Source organism: Dunckerocampus dactyliophorus, chromosome 16 (genome assembly GCF_027744805.1).
Source record: "Dunckerocampus dactyliophorus isolate RoL2022-P2 chromosome 16, RoL_Ddac_1.1, whole genome shotgun sequence".
Classification (NCBI taxonomy): Eukaryota; Metazoa; Chordata; class Actinopteri; order Syngnathiformes; family Syngnathidae; genus Dunckerocampus; species Dunckerocampus dactyliophorus.
In genome coordinates this window covers 7,649,812-7,671,831 of record NC_072834.1, presented here as the reverse complement: position 1 = coordinate 7,671,831, position 22,020 = coordinate 7,649,812, and the positions used below count along the sequence as shown (strand labels likewise).

Here is a 22,020-nt window from a genome sequence, read left to right as displayed (position 1 = left end):
TGGTTATCCACCTCAAAGAGCAACCTGTATTGTACTGGTCTCTCTACGGCGCTAATATGTTGGCTCATTCTTCAGCACTATCCTTGCTTTGACAAAGATAATGCTCAGTTTTGTTTTTCATTGCAATTAAACAATGTTTTTTTTTTTAATAAAACAAAAAAAGAAAAAAACAATGTGTTTATTACTGTGACTGCTGTTTTCAGTGGTATACAACTGCATTGCATCATACTGAGAGCTGTTTCTAATAGTTTCCCCTCTGATGGCGCAAAAATATCAAGAACACTTCTGGGTAAGCTCCCCAGGGGTGTTCCGAATATACATACTGTAATGACAATAATAAATATGTTGTTAACTGAATTGTAAAGACACTTCTGACGAGCTCCTGCATTGTATCTCATTATATTTACTGTGTAAGTGTTCCCTAATGTTTGTGACTGATGACTGAAGGTTGCTCACATTACAGGACGAACAACCTTGTGAATACTGCCCCCGAGTGGCCGCGAGCATACAGTGCACTCCACAAATTGACGCCTCATAAACTCACAAAAGAGAATACTTAAAACCATGTGACAATAAGAAAATAATAGTTTATTAGACATTTACTTTTTTGTAGTAATAAAATGTATCATATTCAGTCATAATGTCTTCTCCCATAATACATCCACCAATGACATTCTCAAATTCAAAATAAAACAGCAAAATCAGTCCTTCTGGATTGGCAATGCATCTGGAATGATCGGGAGGTGTCATTCAAAGGTTGGATGGTGACATAAACTGATATGTGCATGTCAAGACTCGTGCAGTTATGTCTACATACTAAGTAACAGGTTATTTTGATTGGTCACATTGTAAGGTAATAAATAATAATCCACCACCCAAGTCAACTATAGATAATATACTATACTATATAAATATAGTAACAAGTCTTATTCTGGCTTACTTTACAGGATAAAAAGAAGTCCTTGCTTACTAACAAGAGGCAGTCAAGTAATATGACTATTTTTATTGAGGTGATTTGATGAAAGGTTTTACAGCATCCACCAAATCCTACAAGGTCACTTGTTATATCACTGGCGAGATTTTGGAACTTGTTTACCCATCCGAGATTCACAATTTGAACTATAGACGTAAATAGTATACAGTATACAGTAGTAGTATACAACATTGGAATAATTCCGCTGAACATCACTACTCTAAGTCTAAGTGTATTGATGATTCCAGAATAATCAGCCAAGAATAATTACATCTAAATGGTCAATTCATACATGGGGCCCATCTTTTAGTGTTGAAACAAACATTACTCGACAATTCTCAGTTCCCACTGAGTACTTTTGTTGTATTGCTACTTTTACTGAACTTAGATTCAATCCGTGTCAGTCCAGAAATAATATCAAGGTTGCCTTTTGATCAGCTTAAGTGTCTCAAAACATAATTCCCTCCCGTGTTCAACTTCAAACGTGAATTTGATCTCAGCTAGGCAGTTCAGTCTCCTCTCAAAAGACATTTGGTCACAGATACGTTGAGAAGTGTGTAGACAAAATATGGAGCTGAAATGTTAAAAAGTGCAAATGAGCTTAAAAAAAGCCTTTTGCTGAACAAAAAAAAAAAAAGACAAAAAAAATGACAAGTCACATTCGATACTTAATAACCAAACAGTACTGTGTCTATATTTGGGCACTTAGAGATTCACATGAAGAGCCTTTGAAATGTGTGTGACTGTTCTACAACACAGCCAGGGGTGCCATGAAGAAAAAAAAAAAAAAAATCACATTGGACCACCCCCCCCAGCTGAAATGTTGCATTAACATACGAGACAAAGAATTCATCAGATTTGAACACAGCATCCATCGCCTTTCACATTGCACCAGCGAACGTGCACGTGTTATGTCTTACACACGATGTGGTTGGAGTTTGGCGCTCTTGTGGTAACCAGTTATGATTTGAAAATGCTGTAACGTGAGCTGATTTAAAAACCTCAGCTCTGTGGCTTCCCAATGTCCACGGTCACATTGACATAAAGCGGCGGCCTCTCCACTGACAAGGTCTTATATGAGCAGCTATTGAGTCCATCCCTTTTCCATACAATAGGTGTCCGTCCCAAAAGCTTCATCCTGGAAGGGGAGGCGGGGGGGGAGATCATTGAGGGAACAATAAGAGTTTTGCGCATATTTTCTAACTCTCTCAATTTACCAACCTGTCTTTGTTGACTTCATTGCCGCTGTCCCGTTTGTGAAATACCATTGTGTATCGGGCAATGTCAGCAGGCGGCCGTACAATCTTCATTTTCTGGAGCTCCACCCTACGAGTAAACATTAGACATTAAGACCGGTTTACATCAAGCAGTACAGTTAAATGACTGGTATCAAATAGATAATACACTCCTGATCAAAATCTTAACACCAGTTGAAAAATTGCTAGAATTTGCATTTTGCACATTTGGATCTTAATTAGGTTTTAAGTAGAGCCACAATTTGCAAAAACAAGAGGGGGGACTGGGACAAAAAGCATTTTGAAAAAAGTAATTTATTGAAAACGGCAATTAAACTGAAATAGGCTGTTTATCAGCTGATCAAAAGTTTAAGACCACAGGCTATAAAAGCCTAAATCTGCTCAAAATTGTAATTTTCAGTCAAGCATTCACACTGTCATGTGTCTCACTGTGGCTACCAACCACAGACATCAAGCCCCCTTTCCACTGTACTGTACTGTCTTACTTACCAAGGCTGCAACTGCTAAGGATACTGTAGTGCAGTGGAAAAGGAACTTAATGTGTAGAGCATGATACACTACAGTCCATTGATCAGACTCAAACAAAACTTGTCTTTTTTATAATATAGTTACATGCTAGGAAGAAAGAACACACCATTCTGGATGACCTCCATTGTTATCCTTTGCTGACTTGATCACATTCTTTTAAGGGGTTCTTACAGTGTTGTTTTCATACACACAAAAAAACAACAGACATTGAGCCACATATTAACTATATAAACCGCTGGCGTTTTCACACATCTTAAAAGGGCTTGTCAAAGTGCCTGTTTGTGTTTTACCTGGCACAGAGGTCGTCGTCTTCTCCACCCCAACCCCAGTACGCGTTTGAAAAGCCGTTGACTTGACGGAACTGCTCTCTGCTCATGGCTGTTACGCCTCCAAAGTAGCCTTTGTAACGCAGCCTTGGGGAAGAAATACATTCCTTTAGTTCCACGAGTATTTAAAGAAAACATTGTTTGGCCTTCTGTCCACATGCAAACTGTGACTTGGTCACCATTTTTTAAAAACCAGCACTTGTATGACATTACAATGTGCATTATAGCCTTTTCTGTTTGTTTTATTAACCTCGAATTCAAGATTCACTCCCAACTACATTTACAGTTGTTATGTCCTTTTAGGTCTCTTTTGGTTGCAGTGAGCTGACTAGAGGTGACTCATCGTGTCGATAGTAGTGTGTCATGAGAGATCATCTGGTGTACTGTGGAAAATTATCCAACTTCACTGGATTGGTCCAAAAATCACTATTTATTTTCTACAAATAATGAATCTTTATTCATCTATCTATGGCTCTGAGGTGTAGCAACAGGCAAAACAATGGAACTGTGTTGCAACTGAGCTGCCTTACTGTGTCGTTTTTAACGGACACAGACTGGACTACAGTGGGGGGGGGGGCTGAAGCCACCACAACATAAAATAGACCGAATGACGTCCGTGCTGGAGCATCTGTGGTGCCCAGGGCTCGTATTCACAAAGGTTCTCAGAGTCCTTTCACAGAGCTTCTAACTTCTTAGCAAGGAATCTTTGCTTCTGAGTGATTCAGCAACTCTGAGCAAGGAGGGGACAGAAACTTTTTTCTTAGTGAGGGGGTGTTGTTGACACAGTATTCTAAAACCTGTGACTGGGTGTTACAAAAGGGAAAAAGAAAAAACATACAAACTTTTTGGATATTAAGTGCTATAGCTAAAACTTTTTTGCTATTAATGCTGCACGCAGACTCAGATGTCAGCAATTCGATTACCAGCGCTTTGATTTGGCGGAATGACGGAACGACAACGTCAATCACATCATCATCCCCACACGATCGAGCCAGTAGTGTCTTATTAAATCATGGTCGTTCATCATACAGAGAATATCTCTCCTTCCTCTCTGTCTTTCCACCATCTTGTCTGTTTGATGCAATCTTAGGCTTTTTAAAAGTCCTCTTTCCTCCTGGCCTGTATTCACAAAGCATCCTGAAGCTAAAAGTAGCTCTTAGTCACTAATTTGAGGAATCCTAAGATTTTTCTTCGAATTTTCCCTTGGTAAGATAAAAGCTACTCACATACTGTAGCATCTTGGCCCTAAGGGAGCTTCTACAGCAGAAATTTAACACGAACACTAAAAAAAATAAAAATAAAATAAACAATCTGCAAAAAAGGAAAAATCAGCAGTCATTTTAAAAAATAAAGTAAAAATAAAAAGAGAAAAAAATCATAATCTAATGAGAAAAAGTCTTAATTTTACAAGAATAACATTGTGATATTTTCAGTAAAAATTACGTAATTTTAGTAGCAGAAAGTTGAAATATTAAAGAAAAATTATGTTTTTTAAGTCATAATTTAATAACATTGTAATATTAGGAGTAAAAATTACGTAATTTTAGTAGCAGGAAGTTGAAATGTTAAAGAAAAAAGATGTTTTTTTAATTTTTATTTTATGAGAAACAAAGTAAACAAAAAGTTGTAATGTTTGAAAAATTAGGTTGGGGAAAAAGTTAGAATATGGGAATAAGGTCAAAATATTAAGAGAAAAAAAGTCATATCCTAACAAGGAAAAAGTTGCAATTTTCCAAGAATAAACCAGGAATTCTCATTCTGATGGCATTCTGGCTCATTCCGCCTCTAGTGTGACTAGGGTTACTGCAGAATTCACAAAAGTTGCACAGGAATCTTTGCCGTGTACTCACTTGTATCCGGTGGAATTGCGCCCGACCACCAGGTGTTTGGGTTGAGTATCGCAGATATAGAGATTGTGGTCGTTTTCAGGAACCAAGTCCACATCATGGAAAATGAAACAGTCCCATTTGTAGTCCTTAAGTGCCTCTAAGTAACCCACGTTGAGTAATTTGGCACGGTTAAAAGTGGCATCACCAGCCTTTTCAAAACATCAGAAACAGTCATGTAATAGGATTTTGGTTTTGAATGACAACAATACCATCTTGTACACAGTGTGGATGAGTACCTGCTGGATAACATAAACTGCATAGTGGAGTTGCTGCCTCTGCAGGAAGGGGTGCAGGTGGTGCAGCAGGTAGAGGAGGTGCCGCTCTCGGTTGCGATGGGGAATAAGGATGGCCACGTTCTGCCTGGCCGTGCAGTATGAAGGTTCAAACTGGCCTTGAGCCACTCGCTTGTTTTCGGCCTCCACGTCCTTCAGTGTCAGGGAGGGCTTAAAGTTCAGCTTCAGTGCGCCTTCTGTGGAATAAAAAAAAAAAAAGTTATAATAGTCAATGAATGATGTTTTAATATTTACATTACAGGTTAACTTTTCATTCAACTTCCATATAAATCCAGACAAATCCAGTGTCTGCTGGTGTCCAGGAACAGATTGTGTGTAAAAACTCTCAGATGGTATTTTATTTGAAGTGAACTATTTGAAATCATAAATCTTATACAGTCAAACCGCGGTGTCCAAAGGCCCAGGTTTTCACGAAGAACGTTCACCCAAATTTTGCCTCGTTGTTTTGATTTTCGTACAGTATTGCACGTAATAAACTACTCAGTTTGCCCTGTACTGTATCGTTCAGCGAAATGGAGTGCCCACACAAAGCGTTGCAGACTCACTGTCCACTGTCCATGATTTGAGTGTTACTGCTTCAATAACCCGCCATGGGGCCAAAGAAAGCGAAAGCGAGTGACAGCACTTTGATTAAAAGCTTATGCTTTTTGTTAATATTTTTGAGAGTTTGGAACAGATTAGGGCCGCACGGTGGTCTAGTGGTTAGCATGTTGGCCAACACAGTAACAGCTTGGAGATCCGGAACACCTGGGTTCGATTCTCCCCTGGGCATTTCTGTGTGGAGTTTGCATGTTCTCCCCGTGTGCGCGTGGGTTTTTTCCGGGTACTTTTCCGGCTTCCTCCCACATTCCAAAAACATGCAGGTGAGGTTAATTAGCGACTCGAAATTGTCCATAGGTATGAATGTGAGTGTGAATGGTTGTTTGTCTATATGTGCCCTGCCATTGGCTGGCGACCAGTCCAGAGTGTACCGCGCCTGTCACCCAAAGTCAGCTGGGATAGGCTCTAGCATGCCCCCGCGACCCTAATGAGGAAGAAGCAGTATAGAAAATGGATGGATGGAATGGATTAATTGGATTTACGTGATTTCCTATGGGAAAAATTGCCTCAGTTTTCATAGAATCTTTCAGAACAAATTAATAATGAAAACTGAGGTACCACTGCACTTGCTTACTTGGACTGATATTTATCTTAGCACTTCTACTACTTTCGACTTGTCCCGTTAGGGGTTGCCACAGTGGATCACGTGTTTCAATCCAGTCCTACCACCTGCATGTCCTCTCTAACCACATCTTAAAAACTCTCTTCCTTGTTATCCTCCCTGGCAGCCCCATCTCAAGTATTTTTTGACCAATACCTCCTCACATGGCCAAACCATCTTAGTCTGGCCATCTGTCCTAGACGACAAACTTGGGCTGTTCCTCTGATCTTCTCCTTTCTAATCCTGTCCATCCTTGTCAGTCCGTGAGCCTAGCAGGTTAGTGTTTAGCAGTTAGCCGTTTTAACCAATGCTAATTTCAAACACAGCAAACACCATCACTTTTGAGTGTGACTGTGGGCCTTCACTCACCTAGCAGCGGCGACTCCTGAGGACACTCCTGTACAGGTGTTGGAGTAATTGAGTTATCTACCACTGACGTCCACGAGTGAGGCGTATCGTGCGTGCTCTCCGGTTTAACAAGAATTTGCGCCGCCACCGAGGAGACGGGAACAGGTTTGACTGTTTCCCCTGAAAACATGGTGATCCATGCAAGCACAGACAAACAGAGGAGCAGCAGGAAAAAGTACTTCCCCCTGCGCAACATCTTGCACGCAGATGCACAGATGCCCATGGCTGTATGATGACGTGACAACTGTTCTCGCTCGTATTGTTTGGATGGAGCAGTCATCCGGTGATGATGAAGCATGCTGCTGCTTTACAGATTGTACAGCCGCCTTTCATAGCTGAAGCTTGGTGCTGCACTCTGAGCTTGATGAAACACTGTCAACAGGCAGAGAAAGATGACTTGTTAAGAGTTAGTGCAGATAACAAACATATATCCAAACCCTTGACTGGTCGCTATCAGTCACTACCAGAGGCTCCATTATTGGAACCATGGACACCCGCTACAATGACCCCAATACTGTCCAGTGGAACCCGTTTAAGTCAGTCCTGATTATGTCGGCAACCTGTTCATGTCGACCAACTCATCAAGTCCTGGCCGGCTGTGTTTCAATTATGACCTACTTCATATTAATGCCCGCTTAAACTGACGTCGAAATACCTGATCAACATAAATTTACATGAAAAATAGGTCTGTTTATGTCAATGTGTTATATCATTGACTTCATTATTATCGCTAAGCAGTGTGAAACAACTCCAGCGACACGACTGTTTAGCTCGGGGATGTCCAAAATATGGCCTGCGGCAAGTTGTAAAAATACAATGAAAAACAACCTAAAGTAAAAACAGAAAAAAACGACTCTTATTAAAAATCAGAAATATCGCTATTGATTGGGATTTAAGTGCAATTTTTGCAATTTTATTTAAGTGAAATTTTATTTTCATTGTTTCACTTTTTTTTTGTTTAATTATGTTGTTTGATTTATTCTATTTAAAACCTCTTGACATTCCAAATACAATGTTAAATACTCTTGAGAAATTACAGTTTATTGCTTTTGATATGATGTACTCCCATTACTATGCCATATTATCATTACATTCATGAGAAAATGGTCTCAAAATAACGTTGACAATATTACATACATATAGTATATTATCATTACATTAATGAAAAAATGCTTTCTAAATAATGTTGACAATAAGATGGTTTATGGGCAATAATTTGTAGGACAATTATCGTCCAGCAAAATTTATTAACGTGTCAGGCCTGATATCAAACCTAGATTCTACCACAGCAACTAACAAAATGCACCCAATGGATTTTTTTTGTTAGCCACTGGAAACAAATCTGCTCATGTACAAAAGCTGTATTGTCACTGTAGTCAACTTATTACTGCAGCAGCTCTGTTAAATAAGATTATGAAATATATAAAAACAGAAGAATCTAAATAAAAATATGCAGCTGGAGGAAAATGAACATGCTGTAGGTTTAAAAAAAATCCTTTACCATCATCCAATCCCCTTATGTCTCTGGTGAAAGTCAATAAATGTGCGTGTTCACCTTGACACGAATCAGCCACTCCGAGGGCCGTCAACATAAACAGGCTCCACTGTAGTTTACTATAGTGGAGTCGTACTTGAATCTGCAGGTATTATCTCATTTCATCCACATTAGGAATGACGGGCGACATGTTAGAAAGGGCTCTCATAGTGCAGTGCTGTTCTGCACCAATGCAAACTACATCCAATAATAAACACATAAATAGGCTGTGTCAGTCAAAACCTGTTATTATGATATTTGACTCTCTTGTATTGGATGTCCTTTAGTGTCAACCACACCCTCAACAACAAAACTGCACAGTACAGTAACGAAGAATAATAGAAAACAGGCTAAGTTGCAGGTTAATGTCCAAATACCTCTTTTCTTTTGTGTTTACAGCCATTAGTGACACTACAAAATGGACCTCTTGAATAGAAGCGTAGTAAAGTGAACATTATAGTAAAGTTTCCTATCACATCGCAGGGGTCTTATTATATTGCTCATGTATACAATATCCACTAGTAACTGTTGTGCCATAACTCATGCATTCATTGCTTAATCCATTCCCTTCTCCAAATGAACCATTAATACGGCATAAAACACATGCATCGAAATGGAATTAGCTATCGTTAGTTATACTGAAGTACAGTAGTATGAAATTGTGTTGCCCATATGATACATTTACCTACTCGTTAGCAACCACACACACGTGACTAACATTTAATGAATAGACAGCCTACTAGTCTTGATTTTTTTAGGTACTGTCGAGCGAGCGCTCACTACAGCTCCAGGCAACATCACAACATTAACACTACTTAATTCCCATAATATGTAAAAACGTGACAGGACACAGCACCTTTCACGACACGTCCTTCTCCTCCCGGATGCTCCCCATGTTTTACATACTGTACAAGAAGTCCTCGATCAAACTGGCCATCTAACCTCAGTAGCTTTTGCTTACATGGGCTATCCCGCTAGTTCGCTAACGTTAGCCGACCAACGGTGACGGAAGCTTTTAAAAGTCGTTACAAAAAGTGCACCGAGCGTCATGAACGCGGCCATAAGCCTGATCCCTGTTACATTTTACTATATTTTTTGTTGCTGTCACTTTGGTTGTTAACATGTAATTTCCCATTTCCCATCCAGCGGCTGTACCTACATACATGTACTTCCGGTGGGAGGGTTTCATAATAAAACCACATAACTTGGAAGTGTTGTGTTTTACCTATGCCGTATCAGATTACGTACACATACTGATATAATATTGTAAGTAATAAACAATTCTTACCTATGTGTTCAACTTTTTAGTCGATATTTTTTTCTGAAAATTTGATGTTGAGGAAAGTTTTATTTTGAAAACGTCAAATACATTAACAGCGTTTTTCGGATGTATTATTTTCAAAATAAAATAATTTTGAATGCCAACTAAAGCAGTTGTTTCATGTGTTGGAATATTTTCAACCAAATAATCAATTTTGCTATTGCTCTTAATTAATAACAAGGACTGATATCAATTGAATGTCTGCTTCCACACTGCAGACCAGATGTGAACACCATGCTGGTCTCTGCTGGACATCCACATGTGTAGAGGCTCTTTATTCAGCTGCTTCTCAGCCTCTTTTAGGTCAACCATGATCCTGACAGTCCCAGCGTGTCACCCTTGCTGGGCCTCATCACAAAACCTTGCCCTCTTTTTTTGTTTTAAATAAAGCATCGGTCCGGGTTTTACCTCACGTTTCACATTAGACAGCAGCATATGATTTATACAAAGTAAAATGATCTAATTGTTCCATACAGTACAACTAACATTTCCTTTTCTTTTCCTTGTTTTCATGGGTTAACTTTAAATTTTGTGTGTCATGGAAATGTAAGTAACTACTAACATGAATGCAGTGGAATGGATACAGCCATATAATTCAAACCCATATCATTGTACTGTAATCATTTGTTTCACCCAAAACAAACAAGCGTCATGGGTTAGTCACATAGGAAATTATCCACGTTTGCTTTCTTCACAGTCGTCAAGCCTGAGTGGCTTTAGGCAAACAGTGCCATCCGTAAAGGTGCTCCTTTTGCATGTGTGTTTACGTCACAGCTGCCTACTGTAGGCCCATAGTCTGAATAGCATTTATATGTGAGAAACATCTGCACTGTTTGCTCTGGTCACATACTTGAGATAAGCAAATAAAGACTGTTCTCCCCCCCAAAAAAACACTCCAAAGTCACAAATTCTCTTCAGACCTCGGTAACATTGCTGTTGTAATGGAAATTTTTATTGAAGCATTGGTAGAACTTCTAGCAAATACGTTGTCATTTTTTTCAGGGCTTCCATTCCTTTTGTTGTGCATTGATCTAAAATTCACGTTGGTATGGTCTTACAGCTGTGCAGCAAAAGCGAACTTATACGTGCATGCCACAGAACAGCTTCCATCTTAGTGCAGTGCTTACACCTTTTGAATCTAGCTATAGATGGATGAATGGACAACAAATGGACAACACAGCAAGACCTCTGCTAACTATTGGCATTTTCTTCACATTTTGTTTATTAAACATGCACCTATCCAATGTAGGTCAACATATGCATAGCAAATAGTTACTAGTGTCAGTGGCATGTGCTGTAATTTCTTCTTGAAATATTACAACAGCCTGGCCCGAATCCTCCATCATAATGTTATGATGTATTTCATTTAATGTGTACAATATACAGAAGGCCAAATAAAAAAAAACAAGCTATGGACTCCAAATGGCCAGACTTTGGACATCTCTCTGTAATCATTTTAACCCACACCAACAATTGTGACCATATCCAAACTAATGTTTTTAATACAAAATGTGTATGAATATAGTGTAAAATAATACATCAGCTCAATGCTGATAGTCAAACAAGCACATTAGAGATGATGACATTACTTTTCATTTCAAAATAAAGTCCAAATGTTTAAAAGGTAGACGATCAAATCAAAGAACTCCTCCTCGACTCCTCAAAGCTCAAAGACAACATGACTGTCCCGCTGCCAAAGCTTACCCTCGGCTTGTGCCTTCCAGAAGGCGTCTCGCCACCATCACCATTTGTCTTGAGGCTGATGGAGGACGACGGAGAAGAGCCAGATGATCCCCCGATGCTGCCGGACTTTTTCGTGGACACAGTGCCATGTTTGAGCGTGGCTTTGGCGGCCACCTTGAAGGCATGGGCCACCGTGCTGCACCTGACTTCCTCAATAGTGTTCCTGGAGGGCTTGAAGAGGATGATGTAGACCTTGTTGAAGAAGATACAGGCCAGCATGCCAAAGCTGGACGCCAGAATAGCGATTACTTCCACGGCTGAAACAAACTTCCCGTAAGTGCTGAAGTAGGCAGGGATGAAGGAGATCCAAACGATGAAGAATATAAGCATGCTAAAAGTGATGAACTTGGCTTCTGTGAAGTTTTCTGGAAGTTTGCGGGATTTAAATGCAAAGAAGAAACAGATAGCCGCCAGGACGCAGGTGTAGCCAATGAGAAAGGCAAGAGCCATCTCAGAGCCCTCGTTGCAGGTGATGAAAATGATCTCATCGATGTCATGGTTCATATAGATGGATGGGGGGGCGTTGTAAAGCCACACTACACATATCATGACCTGGACAAAGGTGAAGAGAAACACCAGGAGGAACTGCAGGTTCAACCCCCACCATTTACGATGGAAACTTGTTGGGATCTTGGCCTCAAAGACCAAAAGCACTCTGTTGGTTTTGACAAGGACACAAGAAATGCAAAGTACAAAACTGATGCCGAAAGCTGGCTGGCGCAGACGGCACATCCAATCGTGTGGCTCTCCGACGAAGACGAGCGAGCTGGAGAAGCAACAAATGAGAGAGAAGAGCAGCAAGTAAGACAGTTCTCGGTTTGTGGCCTTCACTATGGGGGTGTTGCGGAATTTGACAAAAACTCCCATGACAAAAACTGTCACTACGACGCCCAGTACTGCACATATGGTCAAAGCTATTCCGAATGGTTCAGTCCAGGAGAGGAATTCAATTTCCTTTAAGAAGCAGAAGGTGTGATTGCCACTGGACCAGGAGTTATTGGGACACTTAGTGCAAATACTGGCATCTGTGTGAACAATAAGATCACCATTAGAACTGCATTCTTATGACACATCCAACATCATCTGGCTTAGACATACCTTTGTGGTTACTGTACTCTCCATCTGAGCACTCGGTGCACTCAAAGCAGCACATGGGCATACTGTCTATGATGCCCTTTCTGGTGCCAGGTTCACAGTCCTCACTGCAGTTGGAGAAGGGCACCTGGCGAAAATATGACATGAGAGAAAGCAAAGCCCCATCTTCAACATGCACTACAGTGGAACATCGGTTTTCGTACGCCCCGTTTTTTGTAGGATTTGGTTTGTGATGAAAATTATTTCAGAAAAATTGGTTTTTGTGCACTGTCTTGGTTATCAGACAGCCAAACAGTGCCCAAACCAAGCATCTGTGCATTGGTGACTCAGGCTGAATCCCAATTTTCTTAGTCCTTCCCCTTTGTCTTATCCCTACCCCTTAAAACCAAGGGGAAAAGTGAAGTTAAATGTTCATGTATCCATTTCTTTCCTCATTTATAAGTATTTCACATTGTTTTTATGTAAAACTATTATTTATTCTCTAGAATAAATATCTGGAATGGATTAATTGGATTCACACGATTTCCTATGCAAAAAACGACTTCGGTTTTTGTACAATCTTTTAGAACGTATTAATGACGAAAACCTAGATTCCACTGTATATACCTTTCCTCTGGCACTACAAAGTGCCCATTCATCATTCATTCATTCATTTTCCATTGCCGGATCAGAGCCTACCCAGCTGACTTAGGGTGAAAAGTAGACACCTTGGACTGGTCATCAATCACAGGCTGAATGATTCTGAATGGGAATCAATCCCATGCCAGCTGCATGCATGTCAGCTATGTGAACCACTCGTGTGAAATGCTTTTTGTGTTTATTCCATAGCCCTACTATGTACACATTGCGTAATTGACCTTTTTATCTCACATAAGAAGCTGTTATTGAAGGTAAGTGACTACCTAATTCACTGGAACATTTATTCAGGGCACATTGGTAGTTTAGTGGTTTGCAAAGCTGATTTTGATGCATCTAACATGGGAGTGATTCCTAGTTATAGACCATTAGCAATTGATTGGTGATTAGTGCAACATGTAGTCTTCCTGTATGCTTCGGCCTCTACTGTGACGCAGGCGTTCCAATGTTTTTTGATTTTGTCCACTTACACTTCTTGCCTTATGGGAGAAGCTAAACATGGTTTGAAAAACCATACCCACTCATATGGAGCCGACCCAAGCCAGTCTTCAAGTACAGTTGCATACCCTGGTCAGATCAATTCCTTATCCAAAAGTCTATTTTAATATTCTGCATATAACCAGGGCGGAAATTTGAGTCATGACAGTCCTGTATCGCAGTCAATGTACACTTTACCGGAGAAGCGTTATTCAGCCCATTGCCTCGACTGTACTCTATTCATTCATAAATGTGACACACTGACGCTTGCACACATCCTCTGTTGTAGAAAATATGTCCTTCCATGTTTATGTAAAGGATAATGCTGAGGTTTTAAAAACCTTCCACTTAAAAAAAAACTGTTTTTAAAATGTACTCATGAAAAACATGCAGTTTTTGTGCATTTATTTAAAGTCGGTCTTGTGTAAAGAGCCTGTAAAAAGATACTATAGAAATGCTGTTTAAGTCTTGCTGTCATCAGGTTCTGCATACGCAACACAGTATTTTGTTTTAGTTATGAAAGGTGCCAGAATAATTTGTACCATTCAGCACCCTCTCATTGAGGTAAGAGTGGAGCTAAACACTGCAGTTATTTGCTTGGTTAATACACTGAGGTGGTACATTATGTCCGTGATGATGTCACACTGTTTACTTAGATGATGGAGCCATTCCTGTCCTGCTGACACACCCCACTGTAGAAACACATTGTACCTTGCCAAGCTGAACTTCAACACTTAGACTTGTACTACATGTACCTCAGAGCTGTGTCCATTCCACAGAATCTTTGTCTTGTCAATGAGCAGCTTGGCCCCCCTCTTTGAGTGCATATTGTAGTATCCCACCTCTTCAAACAACACAGACCCATCTTCAGCAGACCTGTGCCAGTTTATGATGGTGTAGTTTGCTGAGTTCTCATCAAAATGTCTCTTTCCACCCACACTCTTAGTGTAGTTGAGGTGTCTTAGCTGCTTTAGTACCTGTGTTGCCCAAAACAAACATTTGGATTACAATTAAAAGTATTTATCAGCTTTGGTTGTGGATAAAGTTTAAGATTTACCTGCCACGCTTCAATTTTCTTGATATCTGCACAGGAGTTGTTTGCAAAAAGACCATGCCCAGGTGTACAGGTGAGGATGTCTTGCAGGGCCTGTGCGATGGAGTAAACTGCACCATATACATTGTAGGAGATACGAAGGTGGGTGTAGTCCAGGTATGGTGTCTCGACACTAGTGATGTCTTCCTCACCAGTACACAAAGGCCTAAAACCTGTGCTGCCATTGTCGCTTTCTTGGAGTCTAGGGCTGTCTTCCAGGTAACAGTTGAAGGTTTCCTCCCAAAACTCCCTGATAAATTCATTATGGTTGTCTTTCTTTGGATGGACTTGTTGCAGGAACTCTTTAAATCCAGGTATGTGTCCCGCCTTTAAAGCAAAACCAACTGTCCCTGCCACAACATCGAGATACTCGGGTTTAGCAATGAGAGACGAGCTCACCCAAGCCTCACTGGCGATCCAAGTGCGATCTGTGATGTTTCTCCTGACCATCTCTTTGATTAAAGGCTCCATATCTGGACCACTGGCAAACACCACAATGACTTTAGCGCTGGAGTTCTCAATCCTGTCAGCCAGAGCTTGAACTTCGTGGTCCTCCATGTACTGAGAGATGAGTTCATTGAGGTGAATACAGATGTCCCTCTCCTCCATCTCTTTCTCAAACTTTTCTATACCAGGCCGACCGTAGTCATCATCAGAGGCCACAGCGATGACCCAGTTCCACTGGAAATACTCAATCACATCGGCCATTGCTGTAGCCTGGCATACATCTGAGGGAATGGTTCTCATGAAGGACTTATATTGGTTCTTGTTACTCAGTAGGCGACTAGATGAGGCATAGCTGATCTGAAACATAATGAAATAGACCCATATTTTCCTACTGTTATTAAGTTTCTATTGTCCAGCGCTTCATTACCAATATCAATCAGTACTGGTATTGGAAGTAGCTCTTTTGTCAAACTAACTAACTAACTATGATGCCGCTGGATGCGTTGCACAACCGGTCTTAAAATTTTGATCAGGAATGCATAAGTGCAAAGTGCATTTCAGGGCATCTAAATTAAGTGAATCCATCCATCCGTTTTCTATGCCGCTTATCCTAATTAGGGTTGCGGGGTTATGCTGGAGCCTATCCCAGCTGACTTCGGGAGAGAGGCGGGGTACACCCTGGACTGGTCGCCAGCCAATCGCAGGGCACATATAGACAAACAACCATTCACACTCACATTCATACTTATGGACAATTTAGAGTCTCCGATTAACCTAAAATGCATGTTTTTGGAATGTGGGAGGAAACCGAAGTACCCGGAGAAAACCCACACACGTACGGGGAGAACATGCAAACTCCACACAGAGTGGCCTGCGTGACTGTGTGCTATGTTATTTATGTTATTTTCCTTTTCAAATGAATAATTCTATTTATAATAAGGATATACCTGTATAATATACTTTTATGTTATTACATACTGTATAAAGCTTTATATAAGCAAGGAACCATATTCGAAAATTTTACTGTAATGAAAAGAATTCACAGTATTAATGGAAAAAAATATTTTCCATCGCTATCTTCCATCCATCCATTTTCTATGCCGCTTAATCCTCATTAGGGTCGCGGGGTTATGCTGGAGCCTATCCCAGCTGACTATGTTCAGGAGCCGGGGTCATTGCTATATTATCAGTATACTATTAATAGATACAAATACAAATAAAAACAAAAACAAACTTGTCTTCAATTATTTTCAAATACGCTTCATTGCTGAATAAAGTTTACAGTCAGGATATACTCACCTGAGGAATATAAAAAAGGCCCAGTAGGTTGGCCACTGCTGTGGAAACAGCGGACCCGGCAGCTCCTACAACAGCGATGGTCGCTGGGATGTGGTCTGTGCAGTTGCAAAATTCATCCAAATTCAGGGAGTCGATCTTATTTTGCGCCACAAAACTGAGAGTAGCTTCCAGCGCTTTTGACACTGTGTTGCACGTGTCAAAGATCCTGTAGCCCAAAGTGATGTTGGGCAGGAGAGTGCTGCTGTTGTTGATCTCATCGATTGCAAAAGCCATGGCCTGGAGCCAGCGAAAACCACGGAAATTAAACCTAGGACACAACATACCAAAAATTGAGAAAACGCTAACAACACACAGCACAATATACAGTCGAACCTCGGTTTTCACACGCCCCAGTTCTTTATGATTCAGTTTTCGATGAAAGTTTTGCCCTGCACACTGTCTCGGTTATCATACAAATAGTCTGTTTGCACTGTGCTGTATCATTCTGTGAAATCGAGTGCCCAAAGCACCCTAAATGTTGGTGATTTCAGTGCAACTGCTAAATAAATCAAAAAAAGTTGCATTTGATAAAGCAGGTGGGAAACACCATTAAATTCAAGAAAGAAGTCATCGTGAAGTACGAAGATGGCGTCCCTCCTCCCTCTGTGCTCCTTGCCGTCCTCGCCAGCAAGAGTCTTCAATAAAGGTAAACACGATGTTAAATTTTCATTTTTAGTTCAATCCAGTCGTCAATTATAATTATTTTTGCATTGGTCTCTGCTTGTAAAACTATAATACTTCTCTATAAAACCTATTTTTGATTGTATTTTTGGGTGACTGAAACAGATTAATTTTCTGTGGGAAATTTTGCTTTGTTTTTTTGTATATTTTGCTTTTCGCCAGAAAATGAAAACTGAGGTACCACTGTACTTGTTGGACATTTTTTTAGGTACACATGAAATCTAATGAGATCCATACTTCAGCTGCGTCATAAGGGATCATTACTGTCATTGCAAAAGCTGATTTTTTTCTACTACTGAATCTCAGTAGATTGTGCAGGTGTACCTAATAATGATACTGATAGGTCACCTGACACACTGTGTAGACTCAGGCCGTGCTGCCAGGTCTTGGTCTTTGGATGCAACACCAAAGTGAATGGGGAAGAGCCCTCCTAACAAGATATCACCTGTCATCTGCGCTCGTTGATGGGGCCCATAGGTGGAAATCACACAGGTGGAGCCAAAGAGCAGCAGACAGCAGAGAACAAATAGCATCTTTTCTGCCAGAAAGGAACCTTATTTAGCCAACGTTTATCTCTGCTCGTCGATCTGCCGGCTGCTGTGCTGCTGTGTGACGTTCATGTTCACTCTGCGTCGAGAATATCTGAGTGTAGAAAGAAACACAAGTGTTGTGATGAAGGCGACGCAGTAAGAGAGGGGTCACACTCCAGTGAGCCTCGTTCCCGCAGCCCCTTGCTGTGGCCATTGAATCCAGTCACCGTGGAGAACAGCTAAAAGCACCCTGCTTGCATCTCGCTTGCTAATACTGCTGGAAAAATGCTGGGGCGTAGGCGTGGTAATGAAGTAACTCTCCTCTTTGCCATCTGAATTCAACTTTGCCCCCCGTTTATTCACATTCTAATATCCAATTTGTGTGAGCATCCACTCAATCAACTCTTTAATACATTTTTTGCCAACAGCTGGTGATACTTTACTTTGTAAAGGTTTCCTTAACATTTTTTTTTACTTTTTTTCTACTCCCAGGGACCAAAAACCTACAGTCGTACGTCATATCTGTAGCCATACAGTACAGTACATAGAAATGAATGATGCAAAAACCACAGCAAACGTTAATCAATGCAACAAATATCAATCAACATGTCCTGTATGTGTTTGACCATGAATAAATCAGCAATCAGCGACCCAATAATAACTGACCCAGGACCCATTTTGGCACTTGGTACCTTCAGTTTTACAATATATTATATATACTCTATATGCACACACCAAAAACACAATCATAACACAAATATACAAATACATAAAGTACACAAAGTTGCATTTCCTTTTCTGGCCATATGTGTTAAACCCTTATGTTTAGTTGAAATATAATTTCTAATGCATTTAAAAAAATAATAATAATAATTTTTCCATGAAGAAATTCCCCAAAATAAGCCAACGTTGTGAAAAGTGTAAAACCAAAAAAACAGAGCATCATTCACAGAAGGCAGGCAACACAGTATGTAAACTATGTAAACTAAAACTGGCCAAATAAAACCGAGCTGACATCGAAATTAAATTATAACTTCAACTTCTTCTGTTCATTGAATCTGCATTCACTCTATAAAACAGCAAAAAAAATAAATAAATAAATGTTTTTGCACTTAGAAATATATCTAATTACTACAAATGTCAAAATGATGTGAAAGGTGACAAAATGATGTCTTGTGTGCAAAGTGTCTAAATACCTAGAAACGTGTATTCTATGAAACGGCCAAATAAAACCAATCTACTAATATAATATAGAAAATAACTTACCACTTCACCTCCTTCTGCTCACTGCATCTACTGTAGATTCACTCTACAAAACTGTAGAACATCAGCAAGTCATTTGAAGGTGTTTAACCAAAATATCCTGAGTGCGGAATGACTTGAGTGGACAATTACTTTCTCAGCTCTCTTGGTCCCGATGAATCATTAACGAGGGCGAAGGCCTGTCCATTTCCTTCAGCTAATAAAGGCTACTCACCCTAAAACCATGTACTCAAAGTGTGGGAAGGTTTTAGGAAAGTACTAAATAATAGGCCAAACTTATTTTAAGTACAATTTACAGGATTAGCGTTTTTGTTTTAGCTAATTGGCTTTACACTTGAATATGATGTGCATGTTTATTTCATTCGCCGATTTACAGGATAGAATCCCTAGAAGCTGTGGATTGCACCATTAGGTTCCTCAAACAGTCTCCCTTCTGCTCTGATGAGCTACACCTCAATCTGTTGCTGAGCACACGTCTCGACTAAAAACTATTTAACTTTACAACTTATTGACTCCTCTGAGTCCCCACACTGACGCTGCATCATCCATAGAACATCCTGTACGTGTCACTATGTGAGAAGGGATTACCAGCTTCCAGCACTTTTAAACTAAGGTTGGGCAATACTGTACATTTTGGTATCGATACACTGCAATGGATGCCAGCCGGTGCAGCTGTGCAAGAGTATCTTGATAAACCTTACTCCCTCTGGGTTGATTACTGGTACTTTTAGCTCGATGGCTAGTGCACTCGACTCCATTTACATTAGTTACATAGGTGTCGTGACACATACACAACAATGGACAGGCGACAGTGCGCAGTGATACGACGAAAGATGGAAGTAACGCCGAGCGATTTGTGATGTCTGATTTTTTCGAGAAGGCATTTTTGTGATGCAAATGTATTTGCTCTTTTGAAAACTTATTGTTTTGAGAAGCCAAACTCTTTACTTAAGTGGCCCCAGCAACTAACCGGAACTACGCTCCTCTTCCCCAAAATGCGACCAGGACTGGGCTGACGGGACTAAGTGGGGGGTGAGTCACTGTTGATGTGCTACACTACTGATGGGGATGTCATACAACTTCATGTCAAAAAATCGGAACTATCCCTTTAAGAGCCGCGCTGGACATCAAATTGACAGTCGGGGCTTTTAGCGCAATGGCTTGCCCTCTGATCTTGCCTGGTTAAAACCCATGCGGAACCGGAAGATGAGTGGACCGATACCAAGTAAATGCAACGCCGGTATTTCCGGTACCGATACTTTGCACTTGACATTTTTCAAGATCATTGAATGAGTTTGTGACTTTGACATTAATGTGTTCATCATGATTATGAGCTGAGTAGAACACTGGACAAAAAAGAAAATCTTTTTATGAACAAACTTTCGTTAAAATTCGTTAACATTCGTTAAAATTTTGAACAATATGTACTGTAAATACAACAATATAAGAAGACAATGTAACACTATCAACAAAATTACAAAATGATTCCCTTTTATTCCACACAGTGGTGTGAAAAAAATGTTTGTCCCTCTCCCTGATTTTGTATTTATTTTTGTCACACTTTGTTTCAGATCGTCAAACAAATATAAATATTAGTCAATGACAACACAAATGAACACAAAATGCAGTTTTTAAATGAAACTATTTATTATCAAGGGAGAACAAAACCTACATGGCCCTGTGTAAAAAAGTGATTGCCCCTAAACCTAATAACTGGTTGGGCCAGCCTTTGCAGCAACTGCTGCAGTTAAGTGTTTGCAATAAAGCTCTTGCGGTAATTTTGGTTGGCCGGCCGCTCCTGGGAAGGTTTACCACTGTTCCATGTTTTTGCCATTTGTGGGTAATGGCTCTAACTGTGGTTTGCTGGAGGCCCAAAGCTTCAGAAATGTCTTTGTAACCTTTTGCAGACTGATAGCTCTCAACTGATCTCGTCTTGTCTTCCAATTTCTAAACAAACAACCTTCTGTTTGACAGCTGCCATTACTAATCATCTGTACACAAACCCAGACACACCCCAAATTATCACCGGCTACCAGTGATCTTATGAAATGACTGTCACACACTGTCTTCAATCAATTCATTATGATCCTGTCTTCCACGCTCTGCTTTTTCTGCCAGAAATGGCACGTATGTTTGAAATGTAGCATAATGCATCAAAAATGCCGGGCGATGAGGAGTTCACAAGGAATGGATGCATCCTCACAGAAAAGTGTGGTTCTTTAACACGTCAAACGTACTCACATGCTGCAGCGCATAGCTGGAAAGGTAAGGGACTCCTTTTCTTAATAAAAGTACACCTACTTTATTCATTGTGCAATGTAAGACGTGCATTACTTTGATTTTATAGTAATGAATGAATGACGACATGCGCCAGGCCTTGCACGAAAGACACAGAAACAACAAATTAGCCCTATTAGTCATAAGAACGTCAATAATAACTTCAAAATGTGCATTCATATACAGTCATGGAAAAAATGATTAGACCACCCTTGTTTCTTCAGTTTTTTGCTCATTTTAATACCTGATACAACCAAAGGTACCTTTGTTTGGACAAATATAACCAATAGAAAAAAATAGCTCATAAGAGTTACATTTTTTTGCAGTACAATGCTATAGCTATAAACTCAAGGCCCGCCGTATCATTTTTTGTGGCCCCCGAAAGCCTTGAAATAATGCATATCAAAAGGACACTTATTTTAAGATTATTTAAACAAATATTTGTGTATATATTGTGATTTTGTTATTAACATTAATTTTGTCTTTACTTCTTTACGCTTTATTATTCATTATTTTACTTTTATACTATTGTAAAATTATATTTACATGATTGTATTTTTATATGTGTGCTGTATGCTGTAATTTCACATTTTTTTATTGACTATATAAATATATTTAAATAGGTAAACATTTTAATATATAAAAAATATTTTTACAATAATTAACATTTACCGTTATGTTTACTATAAATAATAAAAGAATATATTAAAG

General features: G+C 39.8%; 2 protein-coding genes across 3 annotated transcripts; both read right to left on the bottom strand.

Annotated features, from left to right (window-relative positions):
* Nucleotides 1-567: 567 nt before the first annotated feature.
* On the bottom strand, nt 568-9,568 carry b4galt4 (UDP-Gal:betaGlcNAc beta 1,4- galactosyltransferase, polypeptide 4). 2 transcript variants are annotated; one of them, XM_054755253.1, is made up of 7 exons: nt 8,376-9,568; nt 6,836-7,246; nt 5,209-5,441; nt 4,934-5,121; nt 3,048-3,170; nt 2,195-2,299; nt 568-2,111 (listed from the first exon to the last, which is right to left on the bottom strand). In XM_054755253.1, exons 2-7 carry the CDS (start codon nt 7,170-7,172, stop codon nt 1,976-1,978), a joined length of 1,122 nt encoding a protein of 373 aa, XP_054611228.1. In that variant the 5' UTR covers nt 7,173-7,246; nt 8,376-9,568; the 3' UTR covers nt 568-1,975. The 2 variants fall into 2 exon arrangements, with proteins under 2 accessions (XP_054611228.1, XP_054611227.1); XM_054755252.1 differs by having other exon boundaries at nt 9,265-9,568.
* Nucleotides 9,569-11,361: 1,793 nt separating this feature from the next.
* casr (calcium-sensing receptor) lies at nt 11,362-17,706 on the bottom strand. Its single transcript, XM_054755251.1, has 6 exons — nt 17,588-17,706; nt 16,520-16,826; nt 14,738-15,577; nt 14,436-14,657; nt 12,571-12,694; nt 11,362-12,497 (listed from the first exon to the last, which is right to left on the bottom strand). The coding sequence occupies exons 1-6, from the start codon at nt 17,689-17,691 to the stop codon at nt 11,362-11,364; spliced, it is 2,733 nt and encodes a 910-aa protein (XP_054611226.1). The 5' UTR covers nt 17,692-17,706.
* Nucleotides 17,707-22,020: the final 4,314 nt, after the last annotated feature.